This window comes from Schistocerca nitens, chromosome 2 (assembly GCF_023898315.1).
Source record: "Schistocerca nitens isolate TAMUIC-IGC-003100 chromosome 2, iqSchNite1.1, whole genome shotgun sequence".
In the NCBI taxonomy this organism is placed as follows: Eukaryota; Metazoa; Arthropoda; class Insecta; order Orthoptera; family Acrididae; genus Schistocerca; species Schistocerca nitens.
In genome coordinates this window covers 597,433,729-597,454,547 of record NC_064615.1, presented here as the reverse complement: position 1 = coordinate 597,454,547, position 20,819 = coordinate 597,433,729, and the positions used below count along the sequence as shown (strand labels likewise).

Below are 20,819 nucleotides of genomic sequence, written 5' to 3'. Positions count from 1 at the left end.
GCATGGTATACGGTATATTCCCGACATTGCAAGTGGGTCTCTTTTCTCCTTCGCCGATCTAAGACACTCTTTGATCTTCCTTGTCGGTTTGAAAATCGTCTTTACGCCATGTTTGCGCAATATACGGCTGATTCTGTCCGTCACTCTGGGAATGTATGGCGCGCCAGGGACATTGCGGCCGCGAGCTCGGCTCCAGTTCACCACCGGCAATGGAAGGTGAAGCTTTGACAAAGCCAGCCACTCGTGCTGGCGAAACGTCAGAAAAATCATTAGATGAACGTCGGCCGAATAACCCGTGACAGAAGACAATAGGCAGTTTGTCAACAAGTGGCCACGAGAGCCTTAACAATTTTGTACAGTCAAATGCTTTTGTTAAATCAAAAAATACGCCAGGCATTCGAAACTTTTGTTTAGCCCATCCAGTACCTCACAGAGAGAAGAGAATATAGCATTTTCGGTTGTCAAACGACTTCTAAAGCCGAACTGTACATTTGATAGCAAATCGTGTGATATATAATGATCAATTAACCTTACATACACAGCCTTTTCGATAACTTTTGCAAACACTGATGGCATAGAAATAGGTCTAAAATTATCTACATTATCCCTTTCTCCCTTTTTATAAAGCGGCTTTACTACTGAGTACTTTGATCGCTCAGGAAACTGACCATTCCTAAAGGAAAAATTACAAATATGGCTAAATACAGGGCTAACATGTGCAATATTCTACTAGACACTCCATCATAACCATGAGAGTCCTTAGTTTTCAGTGATTTAACTATTGACTCAATCTCCCTCTTGTATGTATCACAGAGGAGTATTTCAGACGTCAATCTCGGAAAGGCATTTGCTAAGAAATTTATATGATTTCCTGTAGAAACTAAATTTTTATTTAATTCACCAACAAAGTGTAAAAACCGGTAGTCCAGTGCAGGCCTGGAGGCGTCAGTGAGATAGCGTCATCTGTAAATCCATTTCAAAATAATTGGAAGCCAATGCTGTACAATCGCAATAAAGTCATGAGATGTTCAATTATGTTATTGGACACTTTCTTTGAGTTGTCATGGCTGTACGCCTAGTTGGTTAGGAAGGAATTGAATTTTGTGTGTCTGAAGATGGGTGTAATCCCGAAAAGCGTAACAAGTTCTAATGAAAGAGTCAATTGAACATCTCATGACTTTATTGCGATTGTACAGCATGGGTTGCCAATTATTAACACAAAAATGAGCGCAGGCCTGAGACGGGATTTTGTGTCCTGTATATCAGAGTTTACAAAGGTTTTAGGTTCTTCGGAACCACAGCGCAGCTGGGCACAGACGCGTGTGCCACAAAGGAATGCTGACGCCTCGTCAGCGCGGTGAGACGTTGCTACCTTACTGGCGTTGTAGAGCGGGCGTCGGCATCGGGCGAAGCAGTCGCGGTCCGCTTGACATGATCCGATGACCGCTGTCCGGCTCACAGCGTTCTCGACGATCAGCCCGTCTTATGCTCAGATGGTGTCTGCCGGCAGTGGTCCAAGTTAGCGGTAGTCGTGCAGAGAGGTCATAGTCATCCACCATGGACCTATCGAGACTGCAGCAGATGTTCACAAGTCGTCCACGAGGTTGCGTGGACACTCCTTGCCTGGTCTGTGCGAAAAAGGCAGCTCATAAATCATTCGCGATGACCCAGTGGAGGAGGAGGGCTGGCTGCTCACCAGTATTCTCATCCGCGATGAGCCAGCCGGCAGCAGTGGCAGACTACGTCTTTGGTATACATCAAGTTTGACTGCCCAGTGCTGAAGTCAGCAAAGAGGCAGTAGGCTGGCCATCGTCCAACAGCTCAGCATGGTTTGACTGAAACTCATTAGACTGTCATTCTCTACGATTCTTCGACACGTACGGAATGGAAGAACGTCAGAATGCTCTTGTCCTTCGAAAGCTGTGTTATTTATGCACTGAGCCCCAGCTTTCGACGCAGTGACTCTGAGTACATGACTATATTGGTTCCCTTTCATCGGACCTGTCAGCGCTCCATGCCTCGCTGTTGTAACTTTTAGTATGGTTCTAGGCCGTCGAGCTCGGCTTTCCTGTCGATTTTTGACTTTGTAACGGGGCTCGGCTGCATAATTACGCAGTTTTACCTCACAGTGCCTTGCTAAGTAGTACAGTGGTGGTTAATTTCTGTCTGCCCCTGTCCCGAAGTCTGTTGCATTGGCTGTACGCCATATTGACATAATAATTGGCACACTGGTTCAGCTCAATCTTTGCCATTACGAGCTCTCCTGATGGAATTTGAATCAAATTTTTCAGCTTGCACAATAAATTTTTTCTGCTGTGCGACGTATTTAATGGAGGTGACTGTATCAAGCAGTACACTAGTAATTCTGTATGATAAAAGTACGGGATTTTTTTCCTAATCATATTCATTAACTCACATTTTTCTACATTTAGATCAAACTGCCATTTATCACACTAACTACAAATATTGTCTAAGTCATCTTGTATCCTCCTACAGTGTCTAAGCGGCGACTCCTTGCCGTACACAACAGTACCATCAGCAAAGAGCCGCAGATTGTTATTCAGGCTGTCCTTCAGATGTTATAGCACCTAACCTGTAAGACAGTGCCCTTAATAACAATAACACTTCGTATCAGGCTTTGTACAATCTGTCGTCATACAGCACCACACCTTCCTCACAGCTCGGAGTGGCAAGTATTCCGTCGGGAAAAATACCGTAGCTGTTTCTTTCGTCTGTCTTCCACAGAAGGCCTCAATCAAAAAAAAAAAAAATGGCTCTGAGCACTATGGGACTTAACATCTTAGGTCATCAGTCCACTAGAACTTAGAACTACTTAAACCTAACTAACCTAAGGACATCACACACATCCATGCCCGAGGCAGGATTCGAACCTGCGACCGTAGCAGTCCCGCGGTTCCAGACTGCAGCGCCTAGAACCGCACGGCCACCGCTGCCGGCAGGCCTCAATCCTTGCAATTTGTCTGAGCGCGATTTTTCTGAGGGTCCACATATTTTCCCGAAGTAATAGCAATAAGAAAATTTATGCAATTAAGTTTCAAAAGGGTACAATTTAAATGCTTCGCTTTCTGCCCTTCTTGAGCAGTGAATGGAGGTCCCTCCGGACTCTGTCAGGTGGCCGTGGTAATCTAACTAGACTGTGTGCACAAGCAACGCTGCGCAGCCACGCGGCTAATGCTGGTAAAAATCAGAAACTGAATGAAGATTTTGTATAGATTGTATACCAATGGGCGGAACGCGAGATAAAAAGCGGGCATCGGTCGCTGGTTGCAGAGTCCCCGGTGGCGCTGGTGTCTGCGACCGGCAGCCGCGCCAGCTGCGGCGCCGTCTGCGTGATGGCCGTCGTGGCGGGCAGCGCCCTGCTGCTGTCCGCCGCCGTCGCCACCCTCTACTGGAGGTACAGGTCAGTGCGACAGCGTGGCTCTGAGCCACGCTCAGCTGCCATCACGACTTCCTTACAACTGTGTGTGTCGGTGGTGCCGGGTGGTTATAATTAAAGTGCAGCTACTGAAGGAGGTCCAGTGTTGATTGTAATTATCGTCTGGCAACGAAACTTGGTAGATACTCTAAGGCGTTAACGCGGAATCGATTTACGATGGAAAAAATTTAGTTCCAATTTTGGCCACCTGCTGCGCTACAGGAGATAAGATGGCCGGGACAAGGTATGCACAGGGAGAAAAACTGCACGATCATACACAGCGGAAACAAGCGTGGTCACCATATATCTGCGGCAGGATTTGCGCTTCTTAATAAAATAATGGCCAGTGTGATAACACTATGAAATGTCAATGAAAGAACAAGCTACATCATAATCAAAGGCAAATATAGAAATACCCCATTAATGAATGTCCAAGCCCCAACTGAGGACAAGAAGGAAGACATAAAAAACGAATTCTGTGACACCTTAGACCAGATGTATTCCAGTTTACCACAGTATGACATCAAAATTGTGCTGGGAGACTTAAATGCCAAAATAGGACAAGAACAGCAACGGCAGCCATATATAGACATGTTCACCCTTCACACCGAATCATATGACAATGGTATAAGGCTTATCAACTTCGCCACAGCCTGAAACATGTTCAAAATGTTCAAATGTGTGTGAAATCTTATGGGAATTAACTGCTAAGGTCATCAGTCCCTAAGCTTACCCACTACTTAACATAAATTATCCTAAGGACAAACACACACACCCATGCCCGAGTGAGGACTCGAACCTCCGCCGGGACCAGCCGCACAGTCCATGACTGCAGCGCCATAGGCCGCTCGGCTAATCCCGCGCGGCTGAAACATGAAAATAGCAAGTACTGTACATCATTCCTCCATAAAGACATACATAAAGTAACGTTGATGTCACCGGATGGATTAACTGGAACCAAATAGACCATGTTTTGACAGAGAAAAAACATAAATGGGCAATAACATATGTTAGGACAAATGGTCCAAAGACACATGTAGAAAAGCAGTACAGGACAGGAAGAGAGCCAGACACGCAATGATGAACAATAACTACCATGAAAACCAAACAACATAGAGGAAAGCCACGAAAGAAATGAAGAGTATAATAAGGCGAGAGAAAAGAGCATTCGTGTATAAACAGAGGAGGCTAAGGGGGACTATAACCAAAACATTGGTAACAGTTTTACAGGACAATGAATAGCTACAGGAAAGAGTACAGAGCTAAGTTTGTGATAATGTAGGACGAGAATGGAAAACTGATCACTACGAATGAAGGAAATTTAGAGAAGTGAAGGAAATACTTCGAAGAACTGCTGAACAACAGGATAGATACCTACAACAATGAAAACAAGGCAGAAAACTATCAGAACGCACAACCATTAGTCGAAGAACCAACTCTGATGGAGGTGAACGAGGCAATAAAAAGACTTAAAAATGGGAAGGCCCCTGGCATAGACATGATATCAGCAGAGTTCATCAAAGAAGGGGGAGTGAAGATACATGAATGGTTAGCCAAACCAATAAAAGAGGTACGGCGAAATGAAGTAACGCCGGAGGAATGGAAAACTGCTGCTGTATGTCCCACATACAACAAAGGAGACAAAATGCTGACACAGTACTACAGAGGGATAGCTCTCTTATGCTATAAAGTAATATCAAGAATTATACTGAACAGGCTCAACCTATACATTGAGGAAATATTAGACAGAGCACAAGCAGTGTTCAGAAAAGGTAAATCAACAATCGACCCAATGTTCACACTAAGACAAATATTAGATAAGAACTGGGAGCACAATCAGCATGACTTTTGCCTGTTTATAGATTTCAACAAAGCACACGACAGCATAGTAGGAGAGGAAATGTGGAGGATAATGGCAGAGTATGGGATACCTGAAAAGCTTATAAAGCTAACTAAAATGTGTGTGATTGAATCAAAGTGTAAAGTGTAAGTACAGGGGGAGTTTTGAGAAGCATTTGAAGTAAAAACAGGAGTGAGACAGTGAGATGTTATATCACCAATCCTGTTCAATTTGGTCCTCAACAACACCCCGAGGAGAGTAACATGTGAAAGTGCAGGAGTCACCACAGGAAAAAAGATTAATGTCCTAATTTTTGCGGATGATATTGTGCTGATAGGAAAGAACTCGTAAGACCTGGTGAAAATGGGGACTGTGCTATTGGAAGAAACTAAGGAAGTAGGTCTAAGTATAAATGAAGGTAAAACAAAGTTCATGGTAGTAGGAAGAAGAGCTCATTTAGGACCAAACCATCTAAAAATCGAAAATCTAGCAATACTGAAGACAAACATATTAACGTGTCAACATCAACCAACAAAACCTTATAGAACAAGTGATAGTAACAAGAATTCAAGCTGTGGGAAGGTGTCTAGGAGCTATGCAAAATAGCATAAGATCGAAGTTACTATCTAGGCAGGCAAAAATAAGAATATATCAGACCATCATCAAGCCAATAGTGTGCTATGCAAGAGAGACATGAACCCTGACAAAGAAAACATACGAAAAACTCATCACTTTTGAAAATAAAGTACTGAGAAAAATACGAGTATATGCAACAGTGAAGAAAATGAACAGTGGAGAAATAGAAAAAACAGAGAACTCTTACAATTATACACAGTGCCAAACGTCGCAGAGAGTGTGAAAAAAATGTGTGTGTGAAATCGTATGGGACTTAACTGCTAAGGTCATCAGTCCTTAAGCTTACACACTACTTAACCTAAATTATCTTAAGGACAAACACACACACACCCATGCCCGAAGAAGGACTCGAACCTCTGCCGGGACCACCCGCACAGTCCATGACTGCTGCGCCTAAGACCGCTCGGCTAATTCCGCGCGGCAGTGTGAAAATTAAGAGACTAAGATGGTACGGACATGTGAGAAGGAGAGGGGAGAACACGGTAGTGAAGTCTGTGATGGATGGAGAACGTGAAGGGAAGAGATCACTGGGACCGCCGAGAATGAGATGGAAGGATGATACCATTGGAGACATGCAGATACTGGGTCTGGGAGATGAAGATGCAGATGACAGGAAAATGTGGAAAGCCAAGGACCGGCTGCCGTTTGTGTGGCCAGTATAAGGAAGTTAGGTAAGCAAGTAAGGGTGCAAATCTCTCCACTGCTCATACTGAACAAACTGTGGAAGCAGCGGTTAATAATAAAATCGACATTACTCCTCTCTCACTTCAGTGATCTTTTCTGCCAACGTCCCATTCCTAATCCATTACGTATAGAAACACTTCTCTGTCTTTCTTGTATTCACAGCGCCAGATTTGCGCCTGGTGGTCAAAATTGGAACTGTTATTTTTCTAGCGTAACTCGGTGCCTCTTTAACGCAGTAGAATATCTACCAAGTTTCACTGTCATACGTTAATTGCAGCCCACACTGGGCCTCTGTGAGTAGCCGCACTTTAATTATTTATAACCACCCGGTACGAGATACCGGCCATAACAACAGCCCACATAACAATAGCTCTTTGTAAAATCTTTCAGTAGAAATATATTGCACACAAGAAATAGTAACTTAGAAACAGGTTTCATAAATAGCAGACGCCAACAAATTAATTAGAAATTTTGAACAATGTTTACAGTGTCAGAGATTTGTTGAATAATGCAGGATGCACGGGGTGGACAGAACTGTGGAAAAAAAAAGAAAAAAAAAGGAAAAAAAACATTGCTATCCATAATACGGTGTAGGAAAACAGTTGACCTTCAAAACAGATTACAGTCGCGTCGGAATGAACAAATACTGTCTCTGTGTGCATCCCGCAAAATAGTGGCAAGTTCAGGGAACGATGATAGAGGCGGATACCGACGATGCACCCTTCTCTCATAAGCAGGCCGCAAAGGCTCAAAAACATTGACATCTGGTGACTGTGGTGACTGAGGAAGATGCGATAAACCATCCTCGTGCTTACAAAACCAGTTCTGGACTACGCGAGCTGTGTGAACAGGGTTTGTGTCATTTTGGAACATAGCATCACCGTTGAGGAACAAACATTTTACCGTGCGATGGACCTGATCAGCCAAAATGGTCACACAATCGTTGGCAGTAATGCGACATCGCAGACTATTCATTGAGTTCACGGAATAAAACGATATGACTGCTCAAATTATCGCTGAACGCCACCATGTTTCAGTCTTGGGACGTAAACTGCCCCAACCAAATGATTTCCTTCAATTGCTCCATTAGATGGCATAGACAGTACACTTTTCTGTTACGAGCATTTGCATCACTGACGAGTGGTTTTGGAATTCCATCTCGCCCTGGAATTTCTTGCTTCTGCAGCTCCCTTCGTGTTATTTTGCAGCTGGCAGGGTTTGCGAGTGCGACATTCACTTCTGCAGTGATGTTTGCAGCTGTCGTCTTCTTACTTTTCAGCACGATCCTTTTCACTGACCGTCCGCCACGATCACACAACACACACTTGCGTCCGCGTTGTGTCTTGGCCTATGATTTTTTTCCGGTTTCCTTCTATGCAGTATAAATCTTCGATACGGTGCCTACTGAAACACCAAACACTTCGGCTCCTTTGGTTACGGAAGCATCCACCAATTCGTCACGGCTGAATTCACTTAGCTCCGACATGGTGAGCTCACAACTACTCAGAACATTGTTCTGGCCACGACTGATACTTGCAACGTATTAAGAAGATTCAAATACAACAGCGCAACCTGCAGGTTGAATTTTCTCATTTTGAGAGTACTGAAGGGCGAGTTGTTTAATTGTTAAAAACCATTAAACAGCCAAGATCGCATAAAATATTTCTTTATTTAAGATGATTGGTTTCAGCAGACTGTGCTGTCATCTTCATGTCTTAAAATCTTTTCGTTGTAAAACACGTTGATTTTAGGCTGACCTCTTGTGCGTGAAGTCAGCGTAAAATGAACGTGTTTTACAACGAAAAGATTTTAACTGAAGATGACAGCATAGTCTGTTGAAACCGGCTGTCTTAAACAAAGAAATATTTTATGCGATCTTGGCTGTTGTATGGTTTTTAGCAACCTACAAGCTTTATTTACGTTCAAGCATGCTATTCTCACAGTGCTTCCACGTTTTTGTCGAACCGCAGTAGTACAACCGTGTGGCTCCCGATGTTTCGATGAATGATAAAGCCATCAGGAAGGAAGGAGACAAACTGTTTTCACCCAGAAGATGTAGAACGCCCACAAATGTTTTTTTCAGGAACCAAATCGGTCTTATAGACGGTAGTATCAACATGGATCTCAAGCCCTAATTAATCGGATTCAGTCGAAATATTTTTATTTTATTATAATTTATCAATTTATTTACAAGCCACTAGTAAGATTAGAGCCATCAGATCCTCTCTTACATCTAATATGGCGCTCTGTTTTACATAATGTTCACACAACGACATAGATGTTATATAAAGATTTATATTTGATATCGGATACATCATTAACTAAGTCGCCCGGTTAGCGTTAAAACGTCAGTACCGGTGTTTGAGCAGGCGAACCCGAATCGGTGGATTGACGACGAGAGTCTATGTGTCTGCCAGTCTGGTTGAGATTTTTCAGATGGTTTCCCACAGCCGAATACCTGAATTTTGGGGCTCCCGTATCGCTACTCAGTTACACGATTCGCAAATACTTGGAAAACTTCCGCGCACACTTTCACGTGGTATAGCACTAGACGCAGAAAAAGAGGAATAACACTTAAAACAAACTGTAACATAAAAAGTGGAAAGGAGTAGAAAAAGAGTCCCCACTTACAAGGGGAACGCGCCTACTTGTCGTCACCGATTTAGTTCACATCTATAGTATATGGAGGGCTTGGCCTAGAGCAAAAAAAAAAAAAAAAAAAAAAAAAAAAAAAAAAAAAAAAAAAAAAAAAAATCTAAATAATGCTCAGTATATTGTATTTATATTTTCATAAAAAGACATGAAAACACAAGGTAAAGGAAAATTTGTGATTCGAAACAAAGTTCCAAGAAGGGATATAAGGTGCGCACTATAATTTTGTATATAAAAGTAGATACTTCTTTTACATTATAGTTGACGATTTACACGTGCTGGGGGGGATGTTCATCGTTAGAAACAGGGGAAGGAGTATTTTTCTCGGCATCTTGCACACGTTATAATGCCGCACTTTTACAATTACGTATTTGTTTTAAAGTTTCTATAGAAAAACAAACTTGATTTACATTCATAGAAGGCATCTAACCACGCGTAACGCATCATTTCGTCAAGCAATGGAGAAGACAGCTGATGGTGTACAATGGAATGTATTTTGATGCAATCTCCTTGGGATGTGACTTCTTTTTCTCTCTCGATGAGCGGTTTTAAAGCTTTTTGATCAAGTTCTTTAACTGACAATAAACATAGACGTCGCAGGGCAGCAGTAGATGAGTGCATTTCGAGGGAATCATTTTAATACTACATGACAGCAATCCTTCGTCTTGAAAAATCTCGTCGGATAATTGTGGATTTGTTTGTCTTCCCCACGAGACAATTAACAGAAGAATTATGTTCTGCACGTAGGGTTTCATCATATGAGTCAAAAAACTTTATATAAGGCTGTTGTAAGTTTCCCTGGGGTTGCCGAAGTAAAGACGACATTCCTATATTTTGCCGCGTACTTATCCACGGTGTTTTAAATCCGCTGTACAAAAGAACCAGTACAGCCATACACAGATTGTAGGCAATAATTTTGCAGAAAGGGCTATAGCCTACTGAGCTGCAGACGAGTAAGTTACCTTGTTAATTTTCGTTTTATTTGTAGTGTAAGTAACGTAAAAAGTGAAAAAAGAAGGATATTTCGCATACGGACTCGACCTCACGACCCTCTGATTACCCCACGGATCTCGGATTATCGTCCCATTGCCGGGAATCAACACTAACGCAAATGGCTGACGCTTCGCCAACCCGCGCCATAAACGCTATTTTTTTTCTTTTTGTATAAACGCTTGATGATATGGAGCTCCCACTTGCGTCACTTTCATTTCTGGCCAAGACCTGCGTGACCTGATTATGACATAAATTTTGATGAAATCGGTAATGGCGAGTAGGCGCTATCCCCTTATTAATCAAAATGGCATGATTCAAATCACTGAGATTAAAAATTTGCCTATTTGTTAATATACAGTGGTGATAATACATGCTGCATATTGCTTTATTGTCAAAATGGACGTAATAGGAAAGATAGGTAATTTTTTCTGTAAGGAACAATCATAAGAAAACAAAAATAATGAAGATAAACACATTTCCACTTGATAAACACAAACAAGGCCCTACAAAAGATTCCAGTGCAAACGCTACAGAATTGTTTCACTGTCATCTTGCTTAACACATTCTTTTTGAGCTAATTGGTCCTCCTCATAATTGGAGACACTTTTGAATGCGGTTAGGCATACTCTTACCAAGTTGTCCAGGTTGACCTGTGGAATATTGTCCCATTCCTCCACAGCGACCGGTGATGCACTGTAAGGTCTCAGGTAGGATGGAAGATTACAAACCGCTTGTTTCAACATGATCCATACATTATCAATGCAACTGAGATATGGAGAACATGGAGGCCATTCCATCGAACCGATTCTGTGCTCCACTAGGAAGGTGTTCACAAGACTGTCATGAGGGGTGGGGGAGGCGTGCATTGTCGTCCATAAGCGTTAATGCTGCTCCAATATGTTCACCAAATGGAGCCACAATCCGTGCAGGGATGCCGTCTCAGTACTTCACACCGGTCATTCTCGCTTGTAGTGGCGCAAGGGAGTGTCCTGCTTTTGTACATGATTCTGCCCCAAAACTTAACTGGAAATGTCGTGTGACTAGGGCCTCCCGTCAGGTAGACCGTTCGCCGGGTGCAAATCTTTCGATTTGACGCCACTTCGGCGATTTGCGCGTAGATGGGGATGAAATGGTGACGATTAGGACAACACAACACCCAGTCCCTGAGCGGAGAAAATCTCCGACCCAGACGGGAATCGAACGCGGGCCCTTGGGATTGACATTCTGTCGCTCTAACCACTCAGCTACCGGTTGTGGACTAAACTTAACTGAACCACCTTGATAAGGTGGCGATCTAAGATACAGTTAGGGAGTAAACTTTGTCCTCGTTTTTCCACATAGGAATATCAGTGTTCCCAGGGCGGAGAATGATACGGATCTCGTCATAAAAGCGCGTTGTGTCCCACTTATGGCTATACCACGAAGAGTGGTATCGTAACCATCCGACACGAGCCCCTCTTTGAACACTATTCAGATAAGGATCCTTGAGAGGTATTCTTGGACGTAATCTCTGCTTATGGAGCCTATTTTATGTAGCTTGTGTTGACAAGTGATCTCCTGTATCTGTTTGGAACTATCGTCGTAGAAGTGTGGCATTGTGTTGAGCATTCCTGCTTTCTGTTGCGGGATTTCAGACTACTACGCACCCTCCGACTCTGAGTTGAAATATTAAAAGTTTTGGCTGGTTTCATTGTCTAGAGGCTGGGATACGTAGTTGCCGCATTACAGACCAAATACTGCTGATTGTTCAGTTTACGATAGGAATACACACATGAATCGAATGGTCGAAGGTTTATATCACTCGGCAATTGCGAATTATGAATGTAACATATAAATTTATAAATGAAAGATTGCAATTAAATAAAATCTGCAGGTACTGTCTTAACGACTTAAAATGATGAGTGCGATAGTAGGAGTACTTTTGAGAACTGGTATATTTCTGCAAAACTCTTACTGGTGTCGGTGGTCCAGCAATTGAATAAAACATCACTTGAATAACAGGGAAACAATAGATTCCTACTGCACGTAATTAGTTATGTACAACAACTTAGCTCGCGAGATATTCACTTCTAAACGCACACTACGTCTTCACTGCAGAAGCCACGGAAATCTCACAAGTGCGCAAGTTGGCACTCCGAAGTATTTCTATCTGACGCGACCACGCGAACGGCTCCACACTCTCCGAGTCTCTGCCGCGACTCCGCTTCCGTCGCGCCGTTGCGTCCAGCACTTTTCGTGTCGTGTGCCATCTTCTTCAGAACTCCCTGTCCTCTTTCGAAACGACGCTTTTCCCCGCTTCCATCCAGTCTCCTCCCCATTCACGAGCGCTCTGATTGGCTAGAGCGCTCGCGCCATGTCTTCAAGCTAACGCACCCACAAACATATTTAAGTACATACGAAATACTGGATTTACATTTAAATAACTTGAAATTAAATAACTATTCTCACGGCTGGACCATAAACATGCTCTAACACACATTATTAAATACATAAACAATTAAATAAACATATATCAAAAGAAAAGAAGCAGAAGGTAGGCCAGGAGCCTAATGTCTCCGTGCTTTCAAAAACACAGTAAATATTTCACCAATTTCTTCATGAATAGTATATATCAGATATAAAAAAGGCATAGATGAATAAGTATATTTATAAGCATACAGCTACCGGTTTTTCGTGTAGCTGTGGTGTACTTATGGCCTGACGCGATCGATAGTAATCGGCCACGGTGACCTCTTATAACTCATGTACTATTCAAGTTACATGCCTGTAATTTATACCAATTTAGGTTTACACTAATAGCTTCCTAAAGACACGTCGATCTACAAAATCGGATGAAGTGTTTACATTTTGGAAATTCGTTGCTGGGTGTTACTTGTCTAATTTACAGTCAGATACTAAACTTTAAACTAATAAAGATATTGAATATCCGATTACACCATCAGAAGCGTCGTGCAAATAATGGTAATATACATGTTTCTTTTTGAGGTATCATGATTCCTCTGGCTACTATTAATTTCTATACGAAGTGTGAAATGTTGCCATTAAGGTCTCTCAAAGTACGCCATCTTTGGCACTCCCGGAATAGACATCTCCTTCATCGACACAAAGCACCGTCCTCGTCACAGCGGAATTCCCAGCCACGCGGTTGGACCATGCGCTGAGGCTACCCCTCTCGTCCGGCTAACGTATGGCACCACATGTTTGCTGCCGGGCCGCGGCTGGCCGAGCGGCCACCCCAACTCTGAACATATAATATTTCCAGGACGCCACAACTCGCCCGTTACCTCATACTGTAATACGCAGACATGGTTCCCACACACCTGTTATTTTTTTTCTGCGGCCACTTCTTTGACGATCCTCAACTGATCCTGTCGCTAGGAACTTGCTCCATATTCTAGAGACATCAAATTAATTCACAGCGATGTCTACCTGTTTCATTCCCAGCTCCATCAGAGTGACTGTATGAAGCCTCCGATTGTTGTCCGAACCATCCTGAAGCAACACAACACTTGTAATGACACACAGCGCAGGTAGTGCAATGTTTAAAGGTGACACGGTTGGCTCATACTACACAACTGCCCTCTCACGGTAGGAACATGGGCTAGAATTACATTGCAAACCAACCAATCTACTGAGATCATCTTTCTGGGCCGCAACGTGCAGTGTTAAAGTTTCGGCCATATACATCATTCATTTTTACCACTGTAGAACAATGTCGTCCGAGTAGCGGACGCGCTGCGGACATTGCAGTGAAGCGTTTTGACGCGACGCACTGTGTGTGGTGTCGCAGGCTGTGCAGACGCGCCCAGTGCGAGCGGAAGCTGGCGGCGGCGGGCGCGGCGGCGGCCTCCGCCTCGGACTACGTGCAGCGCGCGCACTGCCTGCTGCCGCACGACGACAGGCCGCCGGTGAGTACCCGCTGACTACTGGAGGCAGCCCGAGCCAACAGCAGCTGAAGCAGCAGCACCTCTGGTGAGGCGCACAACTTGCGTCTTCGTCTTTCACTTCTGCCGCGAGCGGAGAAATTTGGCAGAAACGTTTCAGGCCGGTTTTATAAAAATTACTTACCAGAATGAGATTTTCACTCTGCAGCGGAGAGTGCGCTGATATGAAACTTCCTGGCAGATTAAAACTGTGTGCCGGACCGAGACTCAAACTCAGGACCTTTGCCTTTCGCGGGCAAGTGCAATACCAACTGAGCTACCTAAGCACGACTCACGCCCCGTCCTCACAGCTTTACTTCTGTCAGTACCTCGTCTCCTACCTTCCAAACTTAACAGAAGCTCTTCTGCGAACCTTGCAGAACCAGCACTCCTGAAAGAAAGGATATTGCGGGGACATGGCTTAACCACAGCCTGGGGGACGTTTCCAGAATGGGATTTTCGCTCTGCAGCGGAGTGTGCGCTCATATGAAACTCCCTGGCAGATTGAAACTGTGTGCCGGGCCGAGACTCGAACTCGGGACCTGAGCCTTTCGCGGGCAAGTGGTCTACCAACTGAGCTACGCAAGCACGACTCACGACCAGTCAGTTTTAACCTGCCAGGAAGTTTCATATCAGCGCACACTCCTCTGCAGAGTGAAAATCTCATTCTGGAAACATCCCCCAGGCTGTGGCTATGCCATGTCTCTGCAATATCCTTTCTTTCAGGAGTGCTAGTTCTGCAATGTTCGCAGGAGAGCTTCTGTTAAGTTTGGAAAGTAGGACACGAGGTACTGGCAGAAGTAAAGCTGTGAGGACGACGCGCAGTTGGTAGAGCACTTGCCCGCAAATGGCAAACGTCCCGAGTTCGAGTCTCGGCCCGACACGCAGTTTCAATTATTTACGAGTTTGCTACACTAAAAAGGAAAAGAAATTGTTTTTATGTCACCTGGTGTATTTGCGTCCTCGTAATGACCTTGGCCACGTTCCCGCGCAAACTCACTAGGTGGCAGGGCTGTGCTTAGCAACAAACTGTTTGGGTTGTTGGCGCATTAATTACGGTGACGCAATGTATGCTAATTGTGAGCAAAGAGTTCTGCGTTAAGCTCGGGAAAACCGCTAGTGAAACGTGGACAATGATTACGTAAGCATGTGCAGACGAGGCACTTTCAAGAAGTCGTGCTTTCGAGTGGCACGAAAGGTTTCGTCGAGGCAGAGAATCGCTGCAAGACTATCCCAGAGCTCGTCGCCCATCTACAGCACATACCGCGGAGCGTGTAAGGCAGTTATTGCAAGAAGACCGTCATGCAACTGTGCGTGAGATACCGGAATAACTTAATTTGAATAATGATATGTGTCATAAGATTTTACGCGACGATTGAGGGAAACGGAAACTTAATGCAAAACTCATCCCTCACACACTAACAGACGAACAGAAAGAGGAAATACTGAGAATTCCTGCGGAACTACTGGACAGAACCAGACGTGATACCTCATTTCCGTCGAAGATTATTGGTGGTGATGAAAGTTAGTGCTACCAGTATGACCCTCAAACGAAGCGTTATATCGCTGAATGGCGGAGTTCTGCACCGCCAGTCTCGAAAAAAACTCAAACGACAACCTACGGGAACAAAGACAGTGTTGATAGCATTCTTTGATAATAAAGGATTAGTTCACCATGATTATATTCGTCTAGGTCAAACAGTGAACCAAACTTTTTACATCGAAGTCCTGAAACGTTTGTGACAGGCAATCCGACGTCGCCGCCATGATTTGTAGCATTCTCAGGACTGGTTCTTACGGCATCCAAATGCAACACCATCTGTTACCGTGTATCAGGCCAGACATTCCGTTATTACCATTCCACATCCGCTATTCTCGCCTCACCTCTAGTCTTGCGATTTTTTCTTGTTTCCACAAGTTAAAGGGCGGCTGACAGAAAAACTTCATCAAGGTATCGCAGATGTCCAGCGTGGTATATCAAATGAGCTCAGAGGCATCGCAGTTGAAAATTCCTTCGCTTGCTAGCAAGACCTTCAGAAACGTTGGCTACTGTATATAGACGGCCGAGGGGACTACTTCCATAGGAGTAAATGCAATTACTCGGCAAATGCAATTTTTTATTTTTTTAAAAAAAGCCTGTCCTGGAGCTTTTCTGAGATAGGGAGATGTGAATCGCTCAATGACTGGCTAATAGCACCCACTAAGTTATACTGAGTAGTGAACGTTCGAAGCAGTTAATAGAGAGAAGGTGCGAATGTAATGCAGGGAAGCATTTAGTCTTTATAGATTATGTAAAAGCCTTCGATTGTGTAAATAATTGCGGACACCGGAGATTTGTCGATCGTTCCCGCCTTATTAACATGGATGCGCTGCTCAAGTGACTTGAGAGGTCGCTCCCGCGTGATTATTACAGATACATATGTCTGCGATGGTCTAGTGTTGCGCCCTTATCAGAGATATATGTGGATGAACTGAGGGCTCTTCATAATAAAGATAAGATTTTTGTTACATCTCACTCAGACAAACATGAAAAGCACCTTGCTTTATCAGTGGCGTCAAACGTGGAGAACCCACAATAGCCCAAGAACTACATTGAAATTGATTTTCATATGGAAATAACACCCACTTATTTCATTTGACAGGAAAACTTTTTAAGGGTCAATATTACAGCTGCGTCAATATCGACATTCACTTTTCTTTGCCGCCACTGGTAAATAAACTGCTTGTTTAATCAGACGAAACACGCTAACATAGGTGATGTTCTTCTTAATAAGAGCACGGCACATACAATAGGAAGAATTTTCCGCTGGAGCCTTCTGATTCCGCATTCATTTATGGCGCAGATTTGTGCAAACTGTTGGCTGAAGCTCTTATATGTTACATTCCTAAAAATGGAAGACTTTTTCAAGATTTCTTTTTCGTTCCTTCCATTAAAAATGTCTATCCTGTCCTCTAATCTATCACCTTCTAGACAAATATTCATTATCTCGATCTTACTGACGGTTACCGTCAGAACGAAGATTTAAGACTTCACCTCAGCATGGTGTAGCGCTGGCATCTGTAAATCCAGCGGACGTAAGTAGTGGCTGAGTTGAGATTCATGCGAAAGCTCCTGATAACGAAAGGCTCCCTCAGTTTTTTGACTTCTTTGTGTATACCTCCCTACAGAACTGTGATATTCCCATCGCAGTGTGGAAATGATACGGAAAAATCCACCCAACGACGAATGCCATTGCAGCGTGGCACAACAAAGTAAATAACATTATTGGAGATCACACTGAAAAAAAAAAGAACTTTGTGGAATGCTTGAGGAAGGAAAAGGAGCTCATAATTTGCATCTGCATGAAGTGGAAATGAATCTTGAAGGAAAGAAGAGGAAGAAGTAATACATGAAGACGGACAACAGGATAGAGAGAGCTGTAAAAAGTTATGAAGTGTGTGGTGACTTTAGGTCCTGCTTTAAAGCTATTGCCCCCATCCGGATACTGGACTAAAACTTGTTCACAAGAACTATATTGAAACTTGCCAAAGCTACCGAGTCTTCACAGATTACCTGGTTAAAATTATTAATTATATTGAAGAAAAATTATCAATTTTACTTTTAAGTTACATTAATAAATAAAATGTAATTCAGTTGTAGCATAAAAACGATGAATAATATGAAAAAGAACTGTGAATTATTGGTCGTTGATACCGGTAATTTCCCAGAGTAAGTAAAGAGTTTAAAAAATAAAGATGACATAATACTTACAAAAAAGAGTTTCTTTACTGTTTACCTTAAATATAATTTGTACTTGAAGTGATCTATCCTTTAACGATATTTTATAATTTTCGTATTTTCCGATGTCCAAAATAATTTGTTATATGGCTGTGTACAGTTTGTGTGTATCTGTTTAATTTTTATTGCACTTATTCTTGTTTCTTTCGGATACTTTTCTGAAATTATCTACCATATTCGATAAGTCGAAAGAATCATTACCACCACGAAATTGACACCGAAAAAGATATGGTGGTGTTTAACAGGAAAAAGGTAAAGTGTTCAAATAAAAGCCCTGTTTTCTAGTACGTAAACAAGTAGAAAGCATTGTTTCGCCTCAGAATTTGCCTGAAATAACGGTTCACGCATCCATGCATGTCTTCGTCGATACATATGTAAGAAAACCTTCTCCCTTAGAAAGAATTTTTGGAACAATAGTTTAACACAACACTCTAAGGTAGCATAAGTCTATGCAGTAATAATTATACAGGCTGATTTAGCTATCCCTACCGATGTCATTTTATGCAGCCTACAGTGTTATTTCTGGTCTTCAAAAACCACGCGCGGAGTTTCATATTCTCACGCTCGCGAAGCGAAAACTATCGGTTCTTCATAAAAAAATGAACAGGACCTTTTTGTAGAAAATGTACCGTAGTTAAAATTTGTTCTAGGACACGTTTCAGCTGGTGGCCGCAGTTTCCGGCTTATTCAAGAAAATATACTAAAGTGACCCCACACTCAACCCCCACCGATCAAACTCTCTTATAGTATGTTGTTGATGGTACTCCCTCCTACGAATGTACAAAAATTAGGGACTGTACGAATTATTACGAATTATTTCCCGCATCTGATCTTTCTGGCCTTCATTGACTGATCTTATTATGACATCAGCTTAGTCGAGCACTTAGAAATTATAAAAGTGATGTTTCTGTAAATTTTACTTATAGATTTTGTGAGATTTTAACAGCATAAAATAGACACTGGCATTGTTGTATTCGTCATGCACTCTCACTACGAAACTACTGTGCTTGTAAAGGTTAAGTTTGGATCGAATTGTCAACGTAATTAGTTTTATTGTAAATCTTACAGAAGTCGTTTCTCTTTCATTACCCGGGAACGTTCAAATTAATAGCAATAAAGAAATAGTCGACTATGCTGATAGCCAATAAATAGAGACAAAAACGGTCGAATATCGGGAATAGTTCGCGTAGTCGGATATTTTCGTACATTGTTAGGAGGGAGTGCTACGAGCAAGAAACAGACTGGTGAGAATGAGTGTAGGCGTGAAGGCGCATTTAAAGGTCACTTCTGACATTTTTCTTGAATAGCTTTAAAACCATGGCCTCCAGCGAAAACGTATTCTCGTAAAAATTTAACTCCATTAAATTTTCTAAAAAAGATCCTATTCATTTTTTCTGTACTCTAGTAGTTTGTGCATAGCGAGCGACAGAATACGAAAAACTTACGCATGGTTAATGAACGTTGCGGGTTGCATAAAAGGACAGCGGCAGTGGCAGCTGAATGACCCTGTATACAGGCTACGCTGAGGTGACAAAAGTCATGGGTTAGCGATATGCACATATACAAATTGCGGTGTTATCGCGTGAACAAGGTATCAAAGGGCAGTGCTTTGGTGGAGCTGCCATTTGTACTCGGGTGATTCATGTGAAAAGGCTTCCGTCGTGATTACGGCGGCACGACGGGATTAACAACTCTGAACGCGGAATGGTAGTTGAAGGTAGACACATGGGACATTCCATTTCGGAAATCGTTAGGCAGTCCAATATTCCGAGATCCACAGTGTCACGAGTGCGTCGACAAGACCAAATTTCAGCCATTACCTCTCACCATGGACAATGCAGAGGCCAACGACCTTCACTTAACGACCAAGAGCAGCAGTACTTGTTTTGTAAATAAAACTGCCTTTACCTGCTGCTAGTTACTTTATTTATCCCATACGCGTTTCCCCTTCTCCTGTTCTAAGACATCATCAGTGGGATCTATAACGATACAGTTTTGTTAGTTACAGATTATCAAACAGTTCACTTAATGATTTTTTGTAAAAAAAAGTAATTACTTACGATTTGATGATATGCGTTTCCTCACATCTGGTCTGGAGGTCGCACTACCACTTTTATCACTGCCATATAATCACATCTTTGTGTGGAAGGCAATAACACCAAGATGTGATTATATGACAGAGATAAAAGCGGTTGTGCGATCTCCAGACCAGATGTGAGAAAACGCATATCAGCAAATCGTAAGTAATTACTTTTTTTACAAAAACTCGCGAATTGAACTGTTTGATAATCAACATTCTTCCGGTCGTTGTCGGGTTTTTTGTTTTGGAACCGCTACTAATCGGTCGAGCAACCGCTTAGTTGGCCTCACGAGGCTGAGTGCATCCTGCATCATTCCTCCCACCAAGTAAAAATCCCTGACGTACCGGGAATCGAACGCGGGTCCTCGAAATGGCAGTCAACTGTGCTGACAACTTTAAGCACTTTCTCGCTTTTTTAATTTTTTTTATTTTTGTAGGGTAACATGAAAGGGAAATATAAACTATACTTCCAAAGTTATAGCAAAACAGAAAATGCAAATGGGGAAAACTGATCTTTCTTTGCAAGGAGACGGCAGGTAGGGATGATGGGAGATGAGCACATGTGGAGCTCTTCCGGTACTATGGCAGGAGGGGGCGGGGGGAATGGAGTGGGCAGGCGTCTACCATACGAGGCCCGGCACGGCTTCCCCAAACACCACTAAGCAACCGGAAGTCGACAAGAAGGGACAGTAAACGAAGCAGTTACTCAGTAGTAATCAGGAAATTTCGTTGTGTTACACAGTGGTGGTAGGTAGGGGAGAGAGGAAGTAGAAAACAAGGACAGTGTATCAGATGCT

The 20,819-nt window shown here is 42.9% G+C and overlaps 1 protein-coding gene across 1 annotated transcript in view; it reads left to right on the top strand.

The window, feature by feature from the left end:
• Positions 1–20,819, top strand: part of LOC126234509 (proto-oncogene tyrosine-protein kinase receptor Ret-like) — a 98,371-nt gene that overhangs the window by 10,636 nt on the left and 66,916 nt on the right. Inside the window, exons 2-3 of the mRNA XM_049943203.1 lie at positions 3,292–3,421; positions 14,032–14,149. Of these exons, the coding sequence (XP_049799160.1) occupies positions 3,354–3,421; positions 14,032–14,149 (186 nt within the window). The 5' untranslated portion in view covers positions 3,292–3,353. The remainder of the gene's footprint in view (positions 1–3,291; positions 3,422–14,031; positions 14,150–20,819) is intronic.